This window comes from Artemia franciscana, chromosome 3 (genome assembly GCF_032884065.1).
Source record: "Artemia franciscana chromosome 3, ASM3288406v1, whole genome shotgun sequence".
Taxonomy (NCBI): domain Eukaryota; kingdom Metazoa; phylum Arthropoda; class Branchiopoda; order Anostraca; family Artemiidae; genus Artemia; species Artemia franciscana.
The window spans coordinates 17,812,020-17,837,455 of record NC_088865.1 but is presented as its reverse complement, the minus strand read 5'-3'; the positions used below and the strand labels follow the sequence as shown (position 1 = coordinate 17,837,455).

Sequence of the window (25,436 nt, the reverse complement as noted above, 5' to 3'; positions counted from 1 at the left end):
GGAGCGACCCGGTTCAATAGTAAACGAAACTATAAAAACGGAATTTTGATGCTAAAAGATACATTAAAAGAATCGAATTTTCATACTGATTTTAAATATATAAGTTTCATCAAATTTAGTCTTTGTCATCAAAAGTTACGAGCTTGAGAAAATTTACCTTATTTTGGAAAATAGGGGGAAACACCCCCTAGAAGTCATATAATCTTAACGAAAATCAAACCATCAGAGAACCCTATAGCAAAAATTTCAATCTCCTACCTAAAAAAATGTGGAATTTCGTATTTTTTTGCCAGAAGACAGATCACGGGTGCGTGTTTATTCTAAAATAATTCGAAGTTTTTTCTCGCCAAATTCTTTTGTTATCAGAATCCCTATTGACATATTAGGGAAGTCTGGACAATAGTTTTCTTTGGCTCTGGCAATTTCATTTTTGTCGCTTTGTGTGGCAGTTTTGTCAAACAGAGGTTCGAAGCCTGAGGTCAGTCTGATTTGCTGATTTTATTCCAAAGAACATTGGGGTATATACTTAGGTACTAAGAAGTACCAAAAACATTTTGTGTTCTATATTAAATGTCATGTAGTTTTAACATTGAATTTAGGATGATTATAATTATTTTTAGATTAGATAATACTTTATTGACAAAGGGTTGTTACGAGTCCCTAAATCTGAACTGGTGTTCCAATCTGCAGATATAAAAAAATGAAACATCAAGCACTAAATGGCTACTCTTCGGTGCTTGGGTCCTACCTTCTTGGGTTTGAAGTTGAGGCAGCATCTTCCTGACGTTGGTATCCAGGTATCCGAAAACAGATATGAAAATTACTTTTTTTGTATCCTGAAAAATCCTTAGAACTATAAAGAGAGCATGATAGTTCCTCTATGACTACAGGTATCCATGGGTCATCACTTGCTGGAATTGTGCAATTTTACCAAAAGTGGTGCAATTATGCCTCAGTGGCAACGCTGGTCCCGAGATCAGCAAGTTACTACCACGAGTTTAGATTAAAGGAGCACCCACTTGATCGTTGAGACCCGATTTTAGTGATAGCAGCGTGAAGCATAAGCATTAATTGAAATTTAAGGGGCTTGGGCCTGAAGGATGGCCCCCTTGCACAGGAAACATATCTACGAAAGAAATTATCCAAATATTTGACGAATTAAGTTGTTTTCTCAAGAAATAGCTTTGTTGGTGAAACTAAAACAAAACAAAAAAAAAGATTCCTCGCTATCAGAAATGATTTTAGGAAGATATTTTGACCAGCCTATCCTATTTATCACAGTAACTAATATTTCAAATTCAAATTACCGCAAAATAAGAGAATATCTACTTTCACGGTTGTTTCTTGGCAAGGCAGCACAGGGCTCACATTCTTAATTTTTTTCCCCACTCAGATCTGTCATTTTCGTCCATCTTGGTTCTTAGATTTTCATTTCGTAGTTTGGACATGTCCTTTTAGATCCTATCCAAAATTGGAAATAAAATTGTTTCACCCCTTTTAAAATTCTAATAAAACATGCAACACTTTTAAAAGGCCCCAACCAGTATACTTTAATTATAGATTAACTTGCCAAAGAGCCCATCGGACAGCGTTCATAAGGAACAAACTGTTGCGTATACCCTTGTGTGGTGACCAAAGAATCGAAAGTTCTGTCTTCTCCTTGATACAATACTCTAAATTTATCCCCCCCCCAAAAAAAAATTTAACTGTTCCTGAAAGTTTCGAATAGGTCCTTTTGCCGTGGGACAAAAAAGGGTATAGCTACCAAAATGTGTATTAAATTCATGATATTTTACCTGTAATCTCTGTAATGAGATGTATTCCCTTATCTAATGCTTTTAGGCATAAAAAACATGCTCTTTTGATAGCATCCAAAAATTACTGACTATGATTGCAGAAATATTTCGGAGAAACTGTTACCCGTTGTATAGAATCACTTGATTGCTTCGGACCACTGATTGGCTAAGTCTAACGGACACTGGTCAATTTGACTGCGATATTGAGTTGAAACTTCCAGCACTTTTTGGGAGGAAGGGGTAGTGGTGGTGGTAGGGGAGTTATAATTCCATGTTTTGGGGCATAAAATTTTATTTTTTCGTAGTCCTCGCAAAGAGTTTACGCTTTGTTTTTCTTTTGTGACTGTCATCTGACATTTGTTTTGGGTAGTAATAGCACAAAGACGGCAAGTAGGCTAATAAACATTTTCGTACTTTGTTGTGAAATGACAAATAGTTGAAGATACTACAGAAGGACTTTGTCATCAATAAACACAAGTAAAAAAGCTTAGAATTTTTTTTTATGAAGATATAGAATATCCAAATACAACCGCCTAAAAAGGGCTTAATTACAATTTGAGAGAGTGTTCAATCTGAGAACAGTGTTCAGGAATAGTAGAAACTCTTATATTTGTTTTAAAATGTTTTCTTTTCTATTTTTCAGAAAAAGCCCGAGTGGTCCAAGAAACCGGGCGATGAAAAGAAAGTAAGTGAAGGCGAATCAGGAGCCCCGGGATCCGAAGACGCCGTACCAGTTGAAGCGGCCGCCTAGTCCATTCAACATCATTCAATCCCTTTGCTCCCACCCCTACCCCCCTTTTTGTTTATTTATTCTTAGTTTTAGTGTGTCCACAACTGGAAGAGCCTGACTTTCACCTCGGACTTTCTTTATTTCTTACCTAGATGACCTAGATTAGAATAGAAAAAGGTATGTTTCAGCAAGTTTGAAATGCAATATATTAACGCTTTAAACACTTATTTTTAGACTTTTTGACACTTATTTATTTAAGACTTTATTCTTTTCATACTAATTTAAATATTTAAATTGCTAATTTTCACTTTATTTCCTGCTTTTAATGTTAGTATACCCCCTTTTCTAACCTTTCTTCCACCCTTCGTTTCGGTCCCGGAGGCTAATCTGCTAATAATTTTATTTATTTTATTCCTTTATAGCTTTTATTTACGATTCACATTTTTAATTTTATTTAGTGTTTTGTTTATAACATTCCTAACCAATTTCATCTGTAATTCTTGCAACAAGCTTATCTTGTCTTTACGGATTACAATTTGGCCTGAAGCAGGGACGTCTTGGAGACGGAGCAGTTAGAGATCGCTGCCCTCTCATATTTTTAATGAGACAAGAGCTATAGTAAAATTTTCACAAGAAACCGTGAATATTTCATGTAGTAGTGTACGCCATATCTCCCCTCAAATCATCGTGAAGTGGTGTCCCTAGCCTTATAGGCATTTTGTATTTTCGTAATACTTTTGATGTTTAATAGGTCAGAAATTTTAGTTGATATATTTTGGTTGCTCTAAATTGCAATGATATATTTGAGATCTTATCACCAAACTTCCTAAGCTACTATAGCCGTCCAGAAGCCAAATTGATTATGTCCGCAAAGTGACCATGAATTTTTTTTTTAATAAATATGTCGCTGGTTTATATTATCAAACATCTGGTAAAGATATTCTTCGGCTCATTTCTTTCTTTGTTGCTTTGGGTTTCAAAAAGCTATTTAAATAAAACGCTATATAATATAATGCAACACTTTAAATAAGTCAAAAAAGACTAAACAATAAAGAAATAAAACAAAGGACACAGTAAATTAACATCTACTACCAATAATTATTTTTTTTAAATAGCTTCTAAAAATTGTCGGACAGTTTTTCTTTTTCTTTTGAGTATAGAATACTGAGAATGAACAATTTGGTTTAACACAAAATTCTTTAAAATGTAAAACATCGGATTAATCAATTTATCTCCTGAACGAGTCAAATGAAGTTTTTTTTATCTCTTTGTTAGTGATGATAAGATGATGATAACAATCTACCTACTGTTGACTTTCAAAGGTATTTTGCTTGTAGGCATATTTTCAATGAACTAGTTTCATTCTATTTTATTATGGATAAAAACATTGTAATTGTAGACAAGGGGGGCGATAATGGTTTATCTTTATTTCAGAAAATTATTCGATTATTTCTGTTCTTTTAGAGCATGTGTCTAAAAAAAGTGACTTTGTGTTGTAACGCTTTTGTTTTGATGTTTTATAATAGATTAATTTAAAAAAAAGATTAAAAACAGTTTTTTGCTCATCGAAAAACAAACTTTCCTGAAAAACATGTATTGTTTTATAGATACATAAAGTTCATAAAAACATGAACTTTATGTTATAGATTGAATGCTTTCGTTGCTTTCAAGATTTTCTGCAGTATTTTTGGGCTTTAATTGCATAGCTTATTAAGAGGGCCTGGAGAAGGCGCACGCAGGAGGTATTCTTGCAAACCTCCAGTTAAGGGTTTTGGACCTTAATTATTACAATGATAGCGTTTTATGTTTCAAGATTTAAGTGGTGGCACCAAAAGACTTAAGAAGTGGCATCAAAAGTGCTGTTTTTCCTGCTACATCTCACTTACGGATGATAGAATTTTTAAAAATCATGTAGACATGAGCAAAAGTTTTCAAATGACCCATTAAACATCACTCTGAAAAGTTCTGGTAGTCCACTAGCCCCAACTTTCCCATTTGAAACATGGCACCAAAAGTGCCGTTTTTAGTGTTATTTTGTAACTTGCAGATGGTGTAATTTATAGGGAGGAAGTAGGTATGAGAAGTATTTTTTATATGAGCTATCAAAAATCTATCTAAGATGTTCTGGTAGCCCGCTCACCCTATCCCTCAAAAAATGGTATAAAAAGTGCTTTTTTTCGTGTCATATGGGACTTGAGATTGCAGAATTTATATAAACCACGTACATATGAGAAATAGCTTTTGAATGAGCTCTTCCGAATCTCTCTGTGATGGTCTAGTAAACCGCTAGGCCAGGGAAAAATAAGAAAAAAAAAGACTGTTTTAATATTTTTTAGCTTTTAGTTACTAGGGCTGTGGTTCACTCTTTAATACATTGCAGCTAATTCTTCAACGCTGACAAAAAGTTGCAAATTTTCCCCAGAAACTAGTAAACACAGTAAGTATATAAAATATACTAGTTGGTAGAATTTGTAAAAACTTATTCAATATAAGCAATAGCTTTCATTTGAGCCATTAAACATCCATCTACGATTGTGTGGCAGCATGCTAATGTTTCAGTAGCTTACTGATGATCAGACGATTTAGGAAACTTACTAAGGGGCCTTGGAGGGGGAATGTACGGGAGTGGATCTTGTAGATCTCCACTTAAGGGTTTTGGAGCATAACTTTTACAATAGCACTTGTTTTTTACTTCAGTAATTTTCCACTTAAGAAGCGGTACCATAGTGTTATTTTCAGTGCTTTATAGCATTTACTAATGGGGAAATTGATAAAAAAAAAAAAAAAAAAAAAAAAAAAAACACTAATGTATGAGCAATAGCTTTTAAATGAGACATATCTTTTAAGTTCTGCTAGCCCAATAGCTCCAGTTTTTCCAGTTTAGACACGGTACCAAAAGTGCTGTTTTTATATGAGAAATGGCTTTTGAATGAGTCTATAAGCATCTTTCTATGATGTTCTGGTAGCCCGCTAGGCCTGTTGAAAAAAAGAAGAAAAACATAACAAACAAAAAAGGAGACAGATCAGTGATACCGATGAAAAAAAAGGTGGTTTTCCTTGTTGTTCAAGGAGGGGGACTGTAATTCCTCTGTATAAGGTTTTCTGTATATGGAGATTACCTGTATAAGGTAAATCTCCAGTTAAGGGGTTCCAGTCTAAAGTAATCTCCAGTAAATGCTATATCGCATTTACGAATGGGAAAATTGATAAAAAAAAACAAGAAAAAACACCAATGTATGAGCAATAGCTTTCAAATGAGTCATTACTCTTATAAATTCTACTTGCTCAATAGCTCCATCTTTTCCACTTTAGACACGCCACCATAATTGCCGTTTTATATGAGAAATGGCTTGTGAATGAGCCTATAAGCATCTTTCTATGATGCTCTGGTAGCCCGCTCGGCCTGTTGAAAAAAAAGAAAAAGAAAAAAACAACAAGAAAAAACAGGAGACTGATCAGTGATACCGATGAAAAAAAGGGATTTTCCTTGTTGTTCAAGGAGGGGGACTGTAATTTCCCTGTATAAGGTTTTCTGTATATGGATATTACCTGTATAGGGTAAACTCCAGTTAAGGGTTCTGAACCATAATTATTAAAATAGTACCTGTTTTTTACTTCAGAGCTTTTCCAATTAAGAAGTGGCGCTAAAAGTTTTGTTTTTACTGCTATATCGTACACACGAATGGTAAAATTGATAAAAATGCACTAATATGAGCAATAGTTTTCGAATGAAAGCTAACAAAAAAAATAAATAAAAAAGTGATTTTCCTTGTTGTTCAAGGATAGGGACTATAATTTCCTTGCATAAGGTTTTCCTCCATGCTGATTCCAATGATAAGCTTTTGATTTTGATCTGACACCATTTTCGAGGGGCTTCAGGCCTTTTTTCGACATAACTGTATCGCAATAAGCTTTTACTTTTAAGACGAACCGAATAATAGTTATCATTCGTGAGTCAGTGTCACAGGAAATTTTTTCACTTGGCAGTTTTTTTTCAAAACGCGTTTTTTAACTTTTGGTTGCTCTTTACTTGGTTACAGCTGCCGCTACAACCATGACCATTTTACTTGTTACGCTCACATTTGCTTAAGTAAAAATAACTATTCAGTTAAAAGTCAATTTGGGCTCAAACAAAGGTGTATCGAGGGGGATGTAACCGGTTTTAACCCCCTCCCACCGAATTTTTTATTCGACTATTGGAAAATTCCAAAATATATATTAACAAGTTTTGATACGTTTTATAAAGTTTTTGTAAGCTACATGCCCCTCCCCCAACCGAATAAATACCCTCCTTCCCTCAGCAAAATCCATGATACGCCCTCGGAAAGATCATATGTTGGTTAAGATACAGCATTAATGAAGCCAGACAAATTGTGAAAATCATGTCATTAAGGAATGTCGCCAAATAATAAAAGGAACCATTAAATCATGAATAATTTGGTGTTTTAAAATAACAAATATAATTTTAAGCTTTAACAATCTAATTTAAGGTGCCCAGCAAAATATAAGAAGTACTTCTTATATTTTGCTTCTTATATATCTGCTAAACCAGCAGGAGACGGGTTTGCTCCAGAAAAGGCCAAATGGTAAAAACAAGATAAACAAGTTTTTCAACTGGCTTTCCTGAAGAAAGCCAGTATGTGTTGTGTGCTTGTTTGTGTGTCTGTGTGCTTGTGTAAGTCAGAGTTATGATTATAATGAAGCCTAATTAAAGACAATACCATGAGTTTTACAGCAGAAAAGATAAAATTCGATATACATACAAAGCATCTGATGAGGTACTGAAAATTTACGTTCCTGCTTATATACTAAAATCTTGTAGCCACTGAAAAGCTTGGTGTTTTGGTGAATTCTCAATTTGGGTGTTGCTTTCAAGATGAAGCGTAAATCACTGAAGTCGATTTATAAAATACTGAAAATTTCAACTAACTTTTGGTTTTGATTGTATAGAACATTATTGAAAGTAATTTAGTCATTTTTTGAAGAAAAGCAGTCATATTATTGAATTCTAGGTATGAAAGATATACAAATATATTGAAATTAAAAATATTGTGCCCGAGTTTTAGAATACAGTGAATTGTGCTTCTTCTTAAACCTTAGCGTAAATTTCAAAGAGGTTCAAGAATTTGTGGAAAAGTCTATTGATTATGAAGGCAGTTTTTCAACTGAAATTGGGCTTTTCCTAATATTTCTTGGTGCTCATTTTCATAGTTTTATGATTTTCTAGGAAGGAGAAGGCGCGGAAGGTGGTGCAGAAGGTGCCATTGAAGGAGAAGCTACGTCAGAACCTGCAGCAGAAGATTCACCTGCTGTAAGTTATTCACTGAACCAATTGTAAATAGTTTTGTTGCATCAAATTTATGCCTAAATATTAACAGAAGAGGGATAAATATCATTTTTATACAGCTAGAATATAAGAATTCCAATGGGAGACAAAAAATATGTTTCTTCTCAAGATGGGAATGGTAATCCTTAGAGTTCGTGATTAAATTTGAACGAATATCATAGGAGTTGCATAGGCTCAATCAAATTTATGCCCGATATTGCCATGTGCAAAAGCCTAAATTGAAATTCTCAAAATGTTCAATTTTAATATAAATCTGATGATATTTGTATAAACGGAAAGTGTAATTACACTCTTCATCGAAAATTTAGACCATGGATTAATAGTAAAGAGTTTGAAATAGTTGCATAACATCCAAAAACCATTTCAGTCTAGTAATTCAGCAAAGTTAGCAGATTTTAGCAAATATAGCTTCTCCTAGTCTTAAAAACTACCCCTTTAGTGTCACACTTTTGTTTTCTTCAATTAGGTCCCGGTAAAGATAATGTTTAATTTTCTTTAACTACCAAGGGTAAAAAAGAATAAGGAGATACAACGTGTTATTTCCTACTACCTGCTTGAACTGTAACACTCAAAAATGAGGATATACAATATTTCCCATACTTGTCATCGGTAGCACAGCTTAGATACCAATACAGTTATGAAAACTCGACTTATTTTTGGGACACAGTGCGCGGTAGCGATGCTAGTGGCTGGAAACAGGAAACTGGCAGCACAGCTTAGATACCAATATTGGTATCTAAGCTGTGTGTGCAATAAAACAAAATTACGTTCCCGCCTATGGTGTGTACGATCTACGTGTCGGAGTGCGGGCTTGGAGGAGGCGCCAAGTTCAGAGCTCTGTACCAAAAGCATCACATGGGCAAGATAGGAGTTTTCATAACTGTATTGGTATCTAAGACGTGATAGGTAGATACCACAGTGCAAGTTACAGGATTCCCCTTCGTGCGTTTACGATGATTTTAGGGTTGGGTGGGAGTGTAAGGCTGGAGAAAATACCAAAAATAGGAGGACCAGAATGAGCATTAATTTGGGACCTTCACATAGGATATCTTTACTCCCCGTCAGAATGGCTTGTTTGAACTTATGTAGGAGAAAGGACTCTAAAGGAGCATGAGAACTTACCTTGACCCTATATCAATTTTAAAGCCCTTTTGGTATTTTCTAGATTTTTTTTTCTCTTTGTGCTTTGGTGAGAGTGTAGTAAAAAGGCAGGACTGACAAACTTTAAGTGAGATCAGACAAATGATTTGACAAACTTTAGGAGGTGTTTTGTGGGGGAGGTATTTTTTGCAAAATTTATGAGAGAATAACAGCTTTGATAGTGATTTTGTCAACATGTGGATACCAGCTTAAACAAAAACTAATAACCCCTAATGAGTGTTGGTTTTTAGAAACTTCTATTTTTTGTGGAATCCAAGGGGAGGGGGGGGGGAATACCTCTTGACAAGATGTTTCCAGATCCGCAGTAAACCATCTTTTTAAATGGTATGGTGAAAAATATGCGATGAAAAAAAAGGAATGCGGAATAAATGCTGCCAAAAATTCAAACAAGTGTTTCAAAATATATGAATTATTAACATATTGCTAGATATAGTTAAAATATAAATTTACCCATTAAAAAAAAACATACAATTAAATGATTTATTATTATCACAATTAACACTCAAGGAGCATTTTCTGTCCTTAATCACAAAAGCTCTATTGGATTGATAGTTGGAATTTCGGTAGAGCCAAAACAGTTGTAAGATTTTTATATGAAGAATGTGGTCAGAATGACCTTACTCATTTTAGCATAGCCTAAGGTACTATTAAAATCAAGTTATCATGGCTAATGGGAGAAACATCTAGGACAAATAGCTGAGTGAGAGCCTTGACAGGAGTATGACCGCTGAGTAAGAGATTATGGCTAATCGGAGAAAAAGCCATAACAGAGATGGCATAAGCCTTTTTCAGGAATGTATAAAAATGATGTCAATTTCACATGTTGACAGATAGTCTATCATCCATCCATCCATCTTAGGGCAGAACTAAGGTTCTGTCCTAAGGATGATTGAGAAGCTTAAGGATGATTGAGATTTTTTTGGTTTACTCATGACGGAAAATGTCGACTGGACTTGTATGCGAAGGGGGGGGGGGAAATACCTTTGATTTAGTAAGACGTATTGCTCTGATGATCTAAAGGCAAGATGTAACCTAAGTTATAAACTATAAAATATTTATTGAAAATCCAATATACTTATCTGTTATTTATATTAATAATCGAAATAGAAAATTATTCACAAATCAATGTTTAATTTGTAAACTTCTTAAGTTGTATTTCTAGAAGTAATTTTGTTTAAAAATTAATTAAGCTAATCTATGCTAAAATGAAATGTAAAAAAAGATGTATCTAAGCCAACCGTGGTTATAGCAAAGCTACAACCTGATAAAAGTAAATAGTTAGAAATTACAGGTAAGTTTTCTTTCACTCCAAAAGGTAGATTATAGATTCGTGCGAATTTTCACCTATGTTATTCTTGCTACAAATATCTCAACCAAAGCCCACAATATAAGCTCCCCCTAAACTAAAATCATTCACCTATGGGTAATTGTCCAAAAATAAAGATACCACAAGACTTTTCCAGAATAGCTTATAGATCTATAAACTGGCCTTTAGGTTAGATAATATTTGCCTGCTTTGTCAAGAAAATTTGATTATAAATTTCAGAATATGTACTCATGTTGATGTCTTGTCAGTGAATCTTAAATCTGATGTTTCCAAGTGATGAAACATATTCATCATAAAAGTCTTGTGGCTGAACGGCTTTGACTCAATAATTACGCAGAAACCTGTAACTAGATCCTTTTTTACTCTCTTGAATAGAATTTTATGATCTAAAATACTTTTAGTTCCACTGGCTTGATATACCAGGCTTCTTCATAAAGAATGATTCATCCTTCGATAGCCAACAGTCACCTTCCAAAAGCAGTTATTAATTAGAAGACTTTCTAGCTAATTTGGTTGGAGACTCTCAGGTCGTAATATATGGCGCCATTTTGATTCTGGAGTTGTTTGTGCTTTATGGTAGGATAAACCAGGGCTATAAGGGGGGAGGATATAATTAGTGTTGAGAATATTCATGAAGTTTGATACAATCCTAGGAATAGGTATTTCGGTTAGGCCTGCTAAAAATAAACATCAAGGAAAGAAGGTTGTTTCTCCTGACAATAATGATGTAAAATACAACATTCCCTGGTGCTTTTTGCTTCTTCAATTGCTACTTTCTCCCCTCCCTGTTGGTGTCAATGCTCATATTAAAGGCTCTCCTCAATTAAAATCCGAAATAAAGTTATTTTTTTTCTAGGCTGAATCAGGGGAAGGTGCTCCCGCTGAGACACCAGCAGGAGAAGAACAACCCCCAGCTGAAGGTGAAGCTGCACCAGTAGAAGGTAATTTATATATTTTTAACATTAAATACTAGGTTCATGTATTTTAACAAATTTGGAAAATTTAGTAGGAACATATTATATTTATGACAAAAGATTATAAAATTGAACTATTACAAGAGCATTAAATTTTCTTTGACTCTAAAATTAAGGGAAACCATAGGCAGTGTTTTCAAAAAAGTTCAGCAAATCCAATAGTTTTTTAAAATCCATTCCACAGATTCTTGACATGGTGTGAATCACAATAACATGCAAAAAAGTATGAGAAATAGGATCAAGAAACCTTAATCTCGGACAACAACTAATGTCTTGGCTTAGCTTCTCTCTATTCTTTATTTTCCTTCTTTAATAGACGATAATAACATATTTCAATCTTTACTTAAAACCAAAGGAGAAGGAAACAAGCAAAATACATATTTTAATTTATGACTTGAATCTGTTCTATATTAAATTTGGTTAAATTCATTAAATTTTCAACTAAAGTTAAATATGTATTCTAGTACCATTATTGAGCGGTTAAGGATTAGAGGTTTAGAGGTTTAGAATATTAAACATTTAGAACCTTTCCCTAAATAGTCCCTGAATCGTCGCAAGTCACAAGGAGCACACTGTGCCAGTGATTCTAAATTTTAAGATGGGAGAGGAAAAGGCTCCAAAGCCTCTCTTTGTGCCCTTCCGTCATACACATTAAAAATTCTTGAAGGACTTCAATTTCAGCAAGGTATAACATATCCAGTTTCTGTTAATGTGCATTTATTAAGCTCTGTCTTATATACTCTTAAGCTCTCACAACATAAGCTCATGAAGATCTCTGTCTTATTCACAACATAATTTTGACCCTTGGTTGTGGAATTGAATGAATCAGGTCTCTCCTAAAGAGAAATTTCCGGAACTTCTGCCATTCTGGCATAATTGGATATCTTGAAATATTTATCTACTGTCATACGGGGCTGAAGGTGCGCAGAGCTTTGAAGGGGAGCCGAGTTACCATCCGTTAGATTATGGTCCTTAATGGGGTATTAGAAATTTTAATTTGCAATTGGTTGATCTCTATCCCTAGTTTCCCTGGCCATCTGCTCAGCGGGACCAGGCTGGGAATAATATGCACGGGAGACACAGAGTTTTATGTTGAGTCAACGTGAATGCACTGTCTATGGTTTTTGTCCGTTTTTTTTCTGAATCCAAGGGATCGTCGATACTTACTTTTCTTATCAAAGATATTTGTTTTAACTTCATTGTTTGTTGTAACTTCATTATTTGTTATAACTTGTTCATTGTAACTTCATTGTTTTAACATGTTTTAATCAAATAGTTCGTGGTAACGAACTGCAGTAAGGAGCGACCCGGCTCAATAGTAAACGAAGCTCTAAAAAACAGAATTTTGATACTAAAAGACACATCAAAAGAATCGGATTTTTCCTTGGAGGAATATGTCATGGCGGAAGAGAAATTCAATGAAGGAGGCGCAGGATTTTCTAGCATTATTATAAAAAAAACAATGAAAAAATAAATGCGACAAAGTTTTTTTCAACTGAAAGTAGGAGCAGCATTAAACTTAAAACGAACAGAGATTATTACGCATACCAGGGGTTTATCTCCTCCTAAATACCTCGCTCTTTACGCTAAAGTATTTTTGATAATTTCAACTATTTATTTTACGGCCTTTCTGATTCAGGGGTCATTCTTAAAGAGTTGGGCCAAATTTAAGCTTTAGTGTAAAGAGTGAGGTATTAGCGAGGGGACAAACCCCCCTTATATACATAATAAAAATGTGAGAATATAAAAGTTTGTTACTTAAGTTAATTCTTAAGTTCCGTATATTTTTTACTAATAAAAACGTTCGTTAAAAATTAAAAGTTCTAGTTGCCTTTTCACAAAGCCAAAAAATTGGAGGGCAACTAGGCCTCCTCCCCCACCCCTTCTTTCTCGAAATCGTCTGATCAAAACTAAGAGAAAGCCATTTAGCCAAAAAAAGAATTAATATACAAATTTCATTTTAATGATTTATGTGCGGAGAGCCAAAATCAAACATGCATTAATTCAAAAACGTTTAGAAATTAAATAAAAAAACTAGTTTTTTTTAACTGAAAGTAAGGAGCGACATTAAAACTTAAAACTAACAGAAATTAATCCGTGTATGAAAGGGGATATTCCCTTTTCAACGCCCCGCTCTTTACCCTAAAGTTTTTAATGTTTAATAAAGTAGAGTTAAGAGAAAGAGTTAAACTTTAGCGTAAAGAGCGGGGCATTGAAAAGGGAACAGCCCCTTTCATGCACGGAGTAATTTCTGTTCGTTTTAAGTTTAATGTCGCTCCTTACTTTCAGTTAAAAAAAAACTAGTGTTTTTTTATTATTTAATCATGGTAAGGAAACACAGGGCCTCAAGCTCCCTCTCATAACATTTCAAGATTACTTGATTTCCTGGATTTTCCCCATTTGTCTTTGCTTATTTCTTGTTAATAATTAACTTTTTCTTGTTTTGCTTTTTCCCAAGCGGTCCCTGCTTCAAAATTTGAGCCACTCTAAATATGTCCCTCCTCCCGTCCCTCCATTCAATACTTACAATCTGGTCTTTTTGTTCGCTCTTCGTTTTAAGCTGATTTTTACGCACATCTGTCCGCTGGTTTCATCTTTATTAAGAGGGATACTATACGCAGTTTCCAAGGAAACTGGTCTCATATATTTTTTATCGACATACTGTAAAATCTCTAAGATGGGAAAAGGAAACAATATAACAAGTATCTTATTTAGGGTGGAAGCTTTTCCCTTTCCCCTCTGTGTAGAGATAAGACCTGTGCTATTTTATACCAGTTCCCAGTAGTTTGAATAAGGCTTAGAGGTAATAAGCTAGGCAAAGCTTCTTTAACAGACAATCTAAATGCCTAGGGACATTAATTCCTAATCGTGAGAGACTCAGTGAAGTATTTTGATAGAATTTTCCTTTCACGTCATTTTGGCCATTTAGAGTCGAATTTTGATAAAAAAACGCACTTCGAAAAAAACGCAGAAGTAACAAAATCATATAGAGAATTATTGGAAAAATGCAAAATTTTGAGACAACAGTTGCGATGGGGGGGGGGGGGGCGTGTATATTTACCCGGGTCACAGCATACAACTTTGCAAATCAGAAAACAATTTTTAAGAAAGTAGCTTTATTAATGTAAAAATGGACTAGGTGAATGAATTTTAACTTTAAGCTACCTGTATTCTTAACTAATATTTCAACTAGGTCTAGCCCCACCACCCCCAGCTGAAGGCGAGACAGTGCCAGCTACCATAGAGCAGCCGGCTGCTCCTGATCAGTCAGCTTCAGACCAACCTGCTACTGAAGGTAATTTGATTATGTGCGACAAATAGTAAGGATGAAATTAAGTGTCGTCATAGATACTGTTTGTACTCTTTGTCTGTCAGTCTAGATTTTGATCAACCTTTTGTAATCTCGTTTTCTAGCCAGTAGCTCATGCATCAATTTTTTTTTTGCAATTGAAAGCACTCAAACGTCAAATAAGTCTGAGGCAAGAAACTGAACAGAATGGTCAATACTTATAGAGGCTGCCATTTTTAGACAATAGATGTCAGTGCCTAAAATGCTGATCTTGAAACGCATGATATGTGGCGTACTGTCATTTTTATTTCCATTTTGTGCAATTGCTTATATTCTGTCAAAGCTTAGGATTTGCTCTTTACTTTTCTTTTTATTTTATTACTAACTAAGCTAAGTAAATAAAATCAATTTTTAAAGGTTTATCCACTGAAGCTGCACCAGCAGATGGAGAGCCAGCACCTACTCCTGAATCAACTCCTGCTGAGGCAGGTGAAGTACCAGCAGCTGATGCCCCTCCTGCCGAAGCATCACCTGCAGAAACACTGCCTGCAGAAACAGTACCTGCAGAAGCCGTACCTCCAGAAGCAACACCTGCAGAGGCAACCCCCGTCGAAGCAACACCTGTCGAACCAAACCCTGCAGAAACTGCGCCTGAAGCTGTCGTGGAAGCCCCGGCTGAAAGTTAAGTGGTTACTGCTGGTTGTGGATGTTATCTGGCGCTTTAGGTTTCATGTTTTTTTTTTGTATGTGTTATAATTTTTGTGAATGGAGTAAGCGATATCTAAGAAATAATAAATGTTAAAGGATTTGTATCCGATTTTATTTATATCTTGGGATTCTATGTAATATAATTAATCAAAACCTGTCACTGTATAACTCTTGTCAATATTTTTCTTTCTGATAATTTGGGCTAAAGATCCCAATTATTAGCTTCTGAACAGCTGAAGAGACGAACAAATGAACTATATTTTCCCCTATATTGACATTGCCGATTCATGTTAGATAGCTTCTATACATAAATTCTTGGGCCGTGGTTTGTATTCTAATAGGTTGCAGCTGCTGCTGCAACCATGATTAAAATTAAACTATTACATACAGATTAAATCGTAAACATAATTTATTGGATTCTTGTATAAGGTACTTCTTAAAAGACAAACACACACATATATATATACTAGCTGTTGGGGTGGCGCTTCGCGCCACCCCAACACCTAGTTGGTGGGGGCGCTTCGCCCCCCCCAAGCCCCCGGCGCGCGTAAGTCGTTACGCGCCATATTAGTTACGTGGCATTGTAGTTGTGTCCCTGTGTACCACCTATGAATATAGATAGATTTATAAATGTGTTTTGAACTACGTAAAACTTGCGAATATACAACATTCTTGGCTTTCCCATTGTCTGTGCATATACAAAGCCTTATGTACTTATAATGACGTCATATGCAAACGCTCTTTTTACAAACAAAAAAAACATGCATACACACAACTCGTTTTTATATAGATAGATAGATAGATAGATACAATACAAATTAACTGCGTAAAACTTGCGAATATACAACATTCTTCGCTGTCCAATTATCGCTGCATATAAATAGATTGTCAGGTTACCCGACCCTCGAACATGCAACGTACAATTGTCCATGGGAAAAACAATCAGTATTAAGATCTATACCACACTTTTCTAATGATTGACCTTGAGCTTTGTTGATGGTGATTGCAAATGCTAATCGAATTGGGAATTGCAATCTTTAAAATTGAAAAGGCAGATCCGTTGGAATAATGGGAATGCGAGGAATAAGAACAGCCTCACCCTCAAAAGGCCCTGTCAAGATTGTCGCCTCTATTAAATTATTCATTATTTTTTTTTACGGCAAGTCGCGTGCCATTGCAAAGCTTTGGTGGGTTTATGATACGTAACAATATTATTGGTACGCCTATTTTTAGTTGTAGCACGTGTGCTGGAAACCCAGAAAGATCCACGGAATTTAAAAATTCAGATGGATAATTGACCGCCTCATTTGGTTCCAAAACTGTGTCGACTGACTTGTAAAGGACTGCCTGGTCTCGAATCTTGGTCAAAACAATATTGTTGATTTCGTGGACGTCTATATTTTTTGGTGCAAGAATCGCTCTTTCACTTAGCCATTTATTATTTTTATAATTTTTTAGAATATTCGGAAATACTTTTTCAATCAATTCATTTTTTGACGTCATTAAATTACAGAATTCAGGAGGTAGTTGTATAAGTCCTGAAATTGAGTCTACTGGGAACTTTCTGTTTCCAATTGCCAGTAATTGATCTGAAAATGTTTGACCAGAGTCATCGTTTTGCAATCGGACACGCATATTTGTAGTTAATTTTAATGTCTTTACGTGTGCCCAGAAAAGAATTTTTCAGGCAAGCATTCATTTCGTCTGCAGGGGTTAATCTAGGTATTAAAGGTAATGTTTGCCTGAAATCTCCCGCAAGCAATATTATGTGCTGTCAAAGGGTTCTGAATTCCCTCACAAATCTTTCAAACATTGATCCAGAGCCTCGAGCGATTTTTTTGTGTGCCATTGTGCACTCGTCCCAAATAATAAGTTTGCATTTTTGTAATACTTTACCCATCCCAGATGATTTGGAAATATTGCACGTGGGAGTTTCTGTAGAATGCAAATTGAGAGGCAATTTCAAAGCGGAATGAGCAGTTCTTCCACCAGGCAGCAACGTTGCGGCTATTCTGGACGACGCAATTGCCAACGCTATATCATTTTTTGATCGAATTGATGCCAGAATCAGTTTTATCACAAACGTTTTACCAGTACCTGCTGGCGCATCCAAAAAGAAAATTTCTCCGACACAATGCATTACCGTATCATAAATGTCTTTTTGTTCCGACGTTAACTTGGAAATGTTATTTTGTACATACGACAATAGATCACTCGTACTGTAACTTTGTTCACGATCCAATTCTACACATGTCGAAACAGCAGCGGTACGATTAGGTGAAGGCATTCAAAATCCTGAAGAGGTTTGTTTGCCATACATACGCACAAATCTTCTATAATAATTAAAGTGTAGTTATAAATTTCTGATGTAAAATCAAAAGTCGTATCTGACGTCTCTAACCGTTTTCGATGGAGTATATCTTCGGACATTTTCGATTTATATTTTTCCCATAACTCCTTAGAATCTGAAGGAGAGCAAATTGTTAGTACGATTCCAAACAATGCACGAATTTGACTTGGAGTTGGCGTTTCGCACGTGTCATTGATGCAGTTATCCCAATGTTGGTCATTCTCCAATAAATTCAGAGCTTGGCATGCACTACGGTAAGTGTCATGTATAGTACCGTTTGTAGTTCTCAAATACTCAAAGGACGTCGGACCGGGTACATTCACCAAAAGCAGGCGTAGAAAGAAGCATTCATGTTGATTGTGGTGAACGGTGTAGAGACTTCCTATCGTGGTATCTTTGAAAATGGTAGGTTGGCCGTCGACTGACTTACCCAGTTTTCGACGTTCAAATACTTTATTTTTAGTATTCCACGTGTAATACGAAGGCACTTGCATAGCAAAAAGAAAGCAGTTAACTTTGTAACCGGTGGATTCAGGGCTCTTTGTTGCACGCTGGATTCCGAAAAATAAACACGTTGACCATTTTTTAAATGTACCGCTAAGTGAACAACAACTGGACTACGTTCATGTATCAGAAATGAAAGAATTCGCCAAACAGCTTCATTACTGCTTATGTATCTTCCAGCCTGATATTGTACGATTTTGTCGATATCTTTAATTTCGGACTGCAAGCCAAAAACTCCCATGTCACTGCCTTTTTTGACGTATTTACATATGTATTTGATTGCCTTTACGGAGTTACATTATTCAACGTTTATGTGTGCATTAAATATTTTTGATAATAATGGGAAATATGGAACAAACCACTGGTTATCTACTTCGATGGTGGTACCGTTACGCTGCTTTATTATTGCTCTTTTACCGCCATCTTCAGTAGATCTTCTTCTGTATTGGGGGTAACCATCATTGCCAGTAATTGTGTTGGGTACTAAAAGTCGAGGATATTGCTTTGTGTACCTTCCTTTGGCCATGGATGGTGAATTTTCGTTCAGTGCACTGCAAGGTCCATGTATCATATTTTTTACAACAATATCATATAACCCCTTATCAACATTTTCATCAGGTATTTCAGCGGAAATCACATCATCAATTTCATCAGAAGTAATTTTATAATGTAGCCAGAATAGTATATGTGCGTTTGGCAATCCTCGTTTTTGCCATTCCACTGAGTGCATCCAGCATCGCACTGACCCAAAGACTTCAAGTTTTACTATGTTGTTTATCAGTGATTTCAACTTTTGCCGGAAGATACGGGGCGTAATGTCATTTCTCCGAACCGCCAATTGTCCTTGAAGTAAAAGCTGCTGTATCTCGTCCCAAAATTGATTACATGTAAATGTAATAAATAAATCTGGACGACCATAGAGACGAACATACGCAATAGCATCTTGAGCATATTCATGCATATGACGGGGACTGCCAGCATATGACGAAGGTAAAATCGTTAATCTTCCAACGTTTGTGGTATTACCGTCATTTACAACTACATCTCGCAAATGAATGTATTGTTCAGAGCGGAGCTTGGTCTGATTCAGACGGATAAATAGCAAACGTTCTGATTCAGTTTTTGCATACATATCAATGATGTATTGGTGAAACAATTGACGGCCTTTTAAAATATAATTGTCTTCATCCTGCCGAATCATTAGTATATAGGAATAATAATGCATTGCACTGCATTTCTTATTCGTTTCTTTGTTAGTGGCTGGATTTATCAATTTAATATTAAAGTGATAGCAGTCGGCTCCATCCCAAAAATGATAGGATATTGTAGGGCATCGTAGCATCGATGAGTTTCAGCAATTCATACCAACTGAGCGTTTCGCTTATGAAGAATAATATCTCGAGGTAAAAACTGATCACCGACCATAACGATTGCCACTTCGTCGATAGTTGGAGCATTGTATCTACGCACATGTTGGCCAGGAGGCGTTTTGTCAGCGGAAATAACAATTTTATGCGTATCAGTAGGCATCAAATCGATGGCTGTTTTGAATAGACGCACAAAATTATTATTTTCGTGGAAAGGATGTTGCAATTGGGAAACGATTGTCCTTTCAACGTCGGGAGAAATTTTGCAACGTGCATTCAATTCAGAATTTCCATCACTGATGAAGTACAATTATAAAAATTTATAATTCTCGCCTGAGGATGGTAGAAGGGACCCTGCTCTATGATAAATTTGCCCTTTTACCTTGAAAGTAGGCATAAATTGATCTGAATTTTCGATTTGGGCACCAAACGACGTCATTTGAAAACATGAGTTATATTTTCTGATTTTTGATAAAAAAAAAACGCTTAGATTCTGACGTAGTTCCAGTAAGCAAAGTCTTCAGTGGCTCTGGGGGTGCAGCCAGCTGAGGAAGTTTAACTTTTCCTGAGGCGCAACACATTCCCATTGTTTCACTATTAAATTTCAAGGCCTTGCAGTAGGGACAAATTTTAGACATAGTCCCAATTTGAACACATCTACTATAATCATCGACTGGGCTGTACCTTAATGCCAAGCGATAATTTTCACGTTGCTCTTGTGATTCCTCGGCACGCCTTCTTTTTTCACTTTCTCTTTTAGCAGCAAGTCTGGTTTTTGCGTTGCTCTGGTAGTTCCTCGACACGCCTTCTTTGACGGATATTGCACATTCCTAATCTGGCATTATCTCTTTCTCGGCTGTTGCCATTGTAGGTTCTTCAGTCATTTTACAATTAAACATTTTTCCGTTACGATCTTCTGACAATTAAAAAATTGTCTTTGAACGAATTTCTTAAATACCTTTAATGACGTCATCGTCGTAACAAACATGACGACAACTAACTTCATGACGACATGACGTCACTCGACAGACATAACACACATACAGTTATTTATATATATATAGATATACTAGCTGTTGGGGTGGCGCTTCGCGCCCCCCAGGCCTCCCGCGCGCGTAAGTCGTTACGCGCCATATTAGTTACGCGCCACTGTAGTTGTGTCCCTATGTCCCACCTTATATCTATCTATATTCACAGGTGGGACACAGGGACACAACTACAATGGCGCATAACTAATATGGCGCGTAACGACTTACGCGCGCGGGGGGCTTGGGGGGGGGGCGAAGCGCCCCCACCAACTAGGTGTTGGGGTGGTGCGAAGCGCCACCCCAAAAGCTAGTATATCTATATATATAAAAATAAGTTGTCTGTGTGTGTGTCGAGTGACGTCATGTTTGTGTGTCGACTGACGTCATGTTTCTTGACTGACGTCATTATAAGGATTTAGCTATATGTGTCATGAAGTTATTTGTCGATTGACGTGGGCGCGAAGCCCCCCATCAACTAGGTATTGATGTTTCAAAATCTGAACAATTATTACAAAATAAACTGGAAAACAATTACCATCTAATTGAAGAGTCAGCAATAGGTCTATGTTCTCATGCATTTGGTTAAATTATGTAACAAATATTCCATGCACTTCCAGTTTCGAGATTCATATTACAAACAGGTAAGGGGCCTTCCTATGGGAGCACCTCTATCAGGCCTACTCGCAAATATTTTCGTCGAGAATCTTGAAAATTGGGCCCTAGATTCGTATTTTCTTAATCATGTGTTTTAGGGACGTTTCATGGACGATGTAATTTCAGTTTGAAATTATGGCGAAAGTGAACTTAAATGTTTTCTAGAACATTTAAATACTTACGATAGAAACCTGCAATTCACTCTAGAGACCGAAAGAGATGGAAAAATACCTTTTTTAGATGTATTGATAATACGCAGTGTGAATAAACTTGAATTTACGGTTTACAGAAAACCTACGCATAATAATAGATACCTTCACTTCAAATCTAACCATCCTCCACAGGTTAAAAGAGGTGTGGTAATATCTCTTGTGGATAGAGTACTTAATATCTGTTCAGAGCCGTATGTTAAAAAAGAATTAAATTTTATTACAGACATACTTTTTGGCAACGGGTACCCAATTTCTCTCATAAATACTGTTATTGCTCAAAGATTAAAGATGCATTCTTCTGAAGCCTTAAATCCCACACCAGTAAATGATTCAAATAAACCCACAAGCACGATTTACCTACCTTATATTCCGAAAATTACTTCAAAACTGAAAAAAGTTTGTTTAAAGAACAATTTACGTGTTGTATTCACAAGCAATTTAAGTATAATGAATCTTGTCAATTCTGGTAAGGATAAAACCCCAATTACTCGTCTACGAGGGGTGTATCAAATACCATGTAGTTGTGGAAATTATTACATTGGTCGAACCCACCAAAATTTAGGAACAAGATTGCAGCAACACAAAGAAAGTATTGAAAAAGCATTAAAATATAAAAATAACTCCATATCTTTCGATTCAGCTCTAAGTAATCATATTTTTGAAAATCCAAATGTTCTATTTGACGAAACAATTCTAATTAGCAATGACCTAGGAATCAAACAAACTGTCCGTGAGGCAATCGAAATTAAATGAAACTTAAATAATAAGACATCCCTAAATAGAGACTTGGGTGAATACACGCTCAACCCTATGTACACAAAATTAATTATAGAAAATAATCTAATTCAAAATAAAACAAAAATAGGAACGAACAAAAACAAGCCCAATATCAAAAGAACTATCAGATTAGCTGCAGAGAAGGCAAATATCGCAATAAGAAATCATTCCAATTTTTAATAAATACAGTTAGTGAAATGAATGAACCTTTTTATCTTGCAAAATGTTAGCTTTTATCAGACAGTCTTGGCTGAACTTTTCGTTAAGAAGTAATGATGCCAAGGCTATTTAAAAAAAAAAATGGATTTTTAACTGAGAACTTTTATTGTGTTTTATTGTTTTTTTTTTCTTTGCTGAAGACGGCCCTTAGATATAGGGCCGAAATATTCAAATAGGTTTTGTTGATTCACTGTTTTGGGAAAAAAGTCCTCATTATTCTCGCTTTTGTTGTTATATTATGGAAAGGCAGTGTGGTCTTCGTCATTATTTACATCAACTAGGTGTTGGGGTGGCACGAAGCGCCACCCCAACAGCTAGTATATATCTATAAATATATATATATACATACATATATATATATATATATATATATATATATATATATATATATTATATATATATATATTTATATATATATATATATATATATATATATATATATATATATATATATATATATATATATATATATACATATATATATATATATATATATATATATATATATATATATATATATATATATATATATATATATATATATGAAAACCTATCTTTGTACAAAAGGAAAATGACTGAGCAATACAAAGAGAAAAATTAGGATGATTTTAGAATAGATAGTTACTTTAAGGACTTTGTTAGTAATGAAGGTTCTAAGACGTTTCAGCCATTTTATCGATATTGTCAGCTCAAGCTAACTTGTTTATCATGACACCCCCTATGTTTACGCCACAAGTTGTTTCCAGCAGGGGTAAAACTGCTCTGACGAAGATGTAAAACCGTTCTGGGGACAAGATGCATCATTAAAGGACTCTTGCCGGGGTTTGAAAGCTCTCAGTGAGACTCTCACTAGTCATGGCACGAATTATAAATTTAGAATCCTAATTCTCGATAAGGTCGACTAGGTTTCTTAGAATTCCGCAATGTGAGAGAATCTTCCAGATGTGTTCTCAAAATAGCCTAAGGTTAAATACTTTTTTGAAGTCAAGGTTACGGCCGTGCTCGAGATATTTATCTTGAATCTGGTGTACAGTTCAAATTTGACGAATGGTCTATCTCCCAGGGCTAATCTGGTTTGTTACTTTTGGATATCTGAGGAAGACATGGCTCTCATCCGTTCAAGCAACAGGCTGGTTAGAATTTTTGTAGTTTGAACAGTTACTAATAACATGGCAATTATTACCTTCCTGGGGCCCTGCACCAAGAAGTGGGGGAAATGTTCCTATTACTAGGCAGCAGATAGGATCCTGTGAAAAAAAAAATCTATAGTATCCACTCTGGATTTTCAGCAGTTCTGCTTGTATTCCATCTGGTCCAGGGCTCTTATTTGTCTTCTGAACTCGGATGGTGTCTAGAAACTTCAGAATGGAGAGGAGTTGGGCTGGGGCCTGAGACAGTAAGAGGAGAGAGGTGAAGGACGGAAGGGTTTGGAAGGATATCATGATTAAGATGTTCTTTGAAGTACTCTAGCCTTCTCAAGTGGACCTAGAAGGTCCTCTAGCCTTCTCAACTAGGTACCCTAGAAAGGGTAATTCAACCCGTTTTGTCGGAAGTGATAAAATATGACAAGAATAGAGTGGTCTTCATTTATTGGTTAATTCTTATGTAAGTGTTTTTAGGCTGCTTCTATTCAAAACTATTCCTCCGCCCTCTGAAAAACAATAATTTTTCCGTATGTCTTATATATATGAAAATTTGCAAAACTTTCCAGTCTCCACTTGCATCTCATAGCTACAGTAATAGCTACAAACTAGCTCAAAGAAAACAAAAGGCTCATAATAGCCAAGAGCTTCAAAACACGCTTAAAAAATCTCTCTCTTGTAGAATAATTTGATGTTAATACTGATTCAAGAATGATCGATATTATTTATATATTCATCTTAATAATATAAGCTGATTTAATTGGGGTTGAATTAGATGGGGATACAACTGTACAAAGGTTCAGTTGGGTTCCTCTCATCCACTGTGGTTATACCCATGTCTCACATAGCTAGTTCACATAAGGACAAATTAGAAAAAACAAGAGCTAAGAGCTCACATGGCACTTGTGACGAGGCAATAAGAGCCAAGAGCTCATATGGTATGAGCTCTAACAAAATCCTAAGAATCAATAGATTATTTAAAACGAAAATCAGAGGCTTAATGCCGGTCAGGATTTAAAATAAGAGCTCTGAGTCACGATGTCCTTCTAAATATCAAAATTCATTTAGATCCGATCACCCACTCGTAAGATATAAATACCAAAGATCTGAGTCTGAGGTCCTAAGTTCTGAGTAAGAGATCCGAGGTCCTTCTAAATATAAAGTTTCATGAAGATCCGATCACTCCTTCGTAAGTTAAATATGCGTCATTTTTTCTAATTTTTCAGAATTACCCCCCTAACTACCCCAAAGAGAGTGGATCCGTTCCGGTTATGTCAGTCATGTATCTAGGACTTGTGCTTATTTTTCCCACTAAGTTTCATCCCGATCCTTCCACTCTAAGTGTTTTCCAAGTTTTAGGTTTCCGCCTCCCAACTCCCCCCCTCCAATGTCACCAGATCTGGTCAGGAGTTAAAGTAAGAGATCTGAGAAACGATATCCTCCTTCTAAATATCAAATTTCATTGTGAGCCGATCACCCGTTCGTAAGTTAAAAGTACCTCATTTTTTCAATTTTTTTCCGAATTAACGGGCCCCCACTCCCCACTCCAGATGGTCAAATCGGGAAAACGACTATTTCCAATTTAATATGGTCTGGTCTCCGATACGCCAATTTCATCGTCCTAGCTTACCTGGAAGTGCCTAAAGTAGCAAAATCGGGACCGACGGAATTTGCGATTGCTACATGTCACTTGGTTAATATCAAGTGCCATAAAAAACTGTTGCCTGCTGGTTGAGGTGATTATGCTGGTTGAGGTGCCTGCTGGTGATTATTTTGATTAAAGAACCTTTGAGATTCAGAAGCCATTCTTGAACAACTGGAACAAAAATCAAACTTAAATTATTACATGGT

At 35.7% G+C, this 25,436-nt stretch overlaps 1 protein-coding gene across 1 annotated transcript in view; it reads left to right on the top strand.

Moving 5' to 3' along the window:
• LOC136025482 (tropomyosin-1, isoforms 33/34-like) overlaps nt 1–15,436 on the top strand; it is a 17,848-nt gene extending 2,412 nt beyond the window's left edge. Inside the window, exons 2-6 of the mRNA XM_065701515.1 lie at nt 2,440–2,481; nt 7,754–7,837; nt 11,218–11,302; nt 14,529–14,630; nt 15,042–15,436. Of these exons, the coding sequence (XP_065557587.1) occupies nt 2,440–2,481; nt 7,754–7,837; nt 11,218–11,302; nt 14,529–14,630; nt 15,042–15,310 (582 nt within the window). The 3' untranslated portion in view covers nt 15,311–15,436. The remainder of the gene's footprint in view (nt 1–2,439; nt 2,482–7,753; nt 7,838–11,217; nt 11,303–14,528; nt 14,631–15,041) is intronic.
• The last annotated feature ends 10,000 nt before the right edge of the window (nt 15,437–25,436 follow it).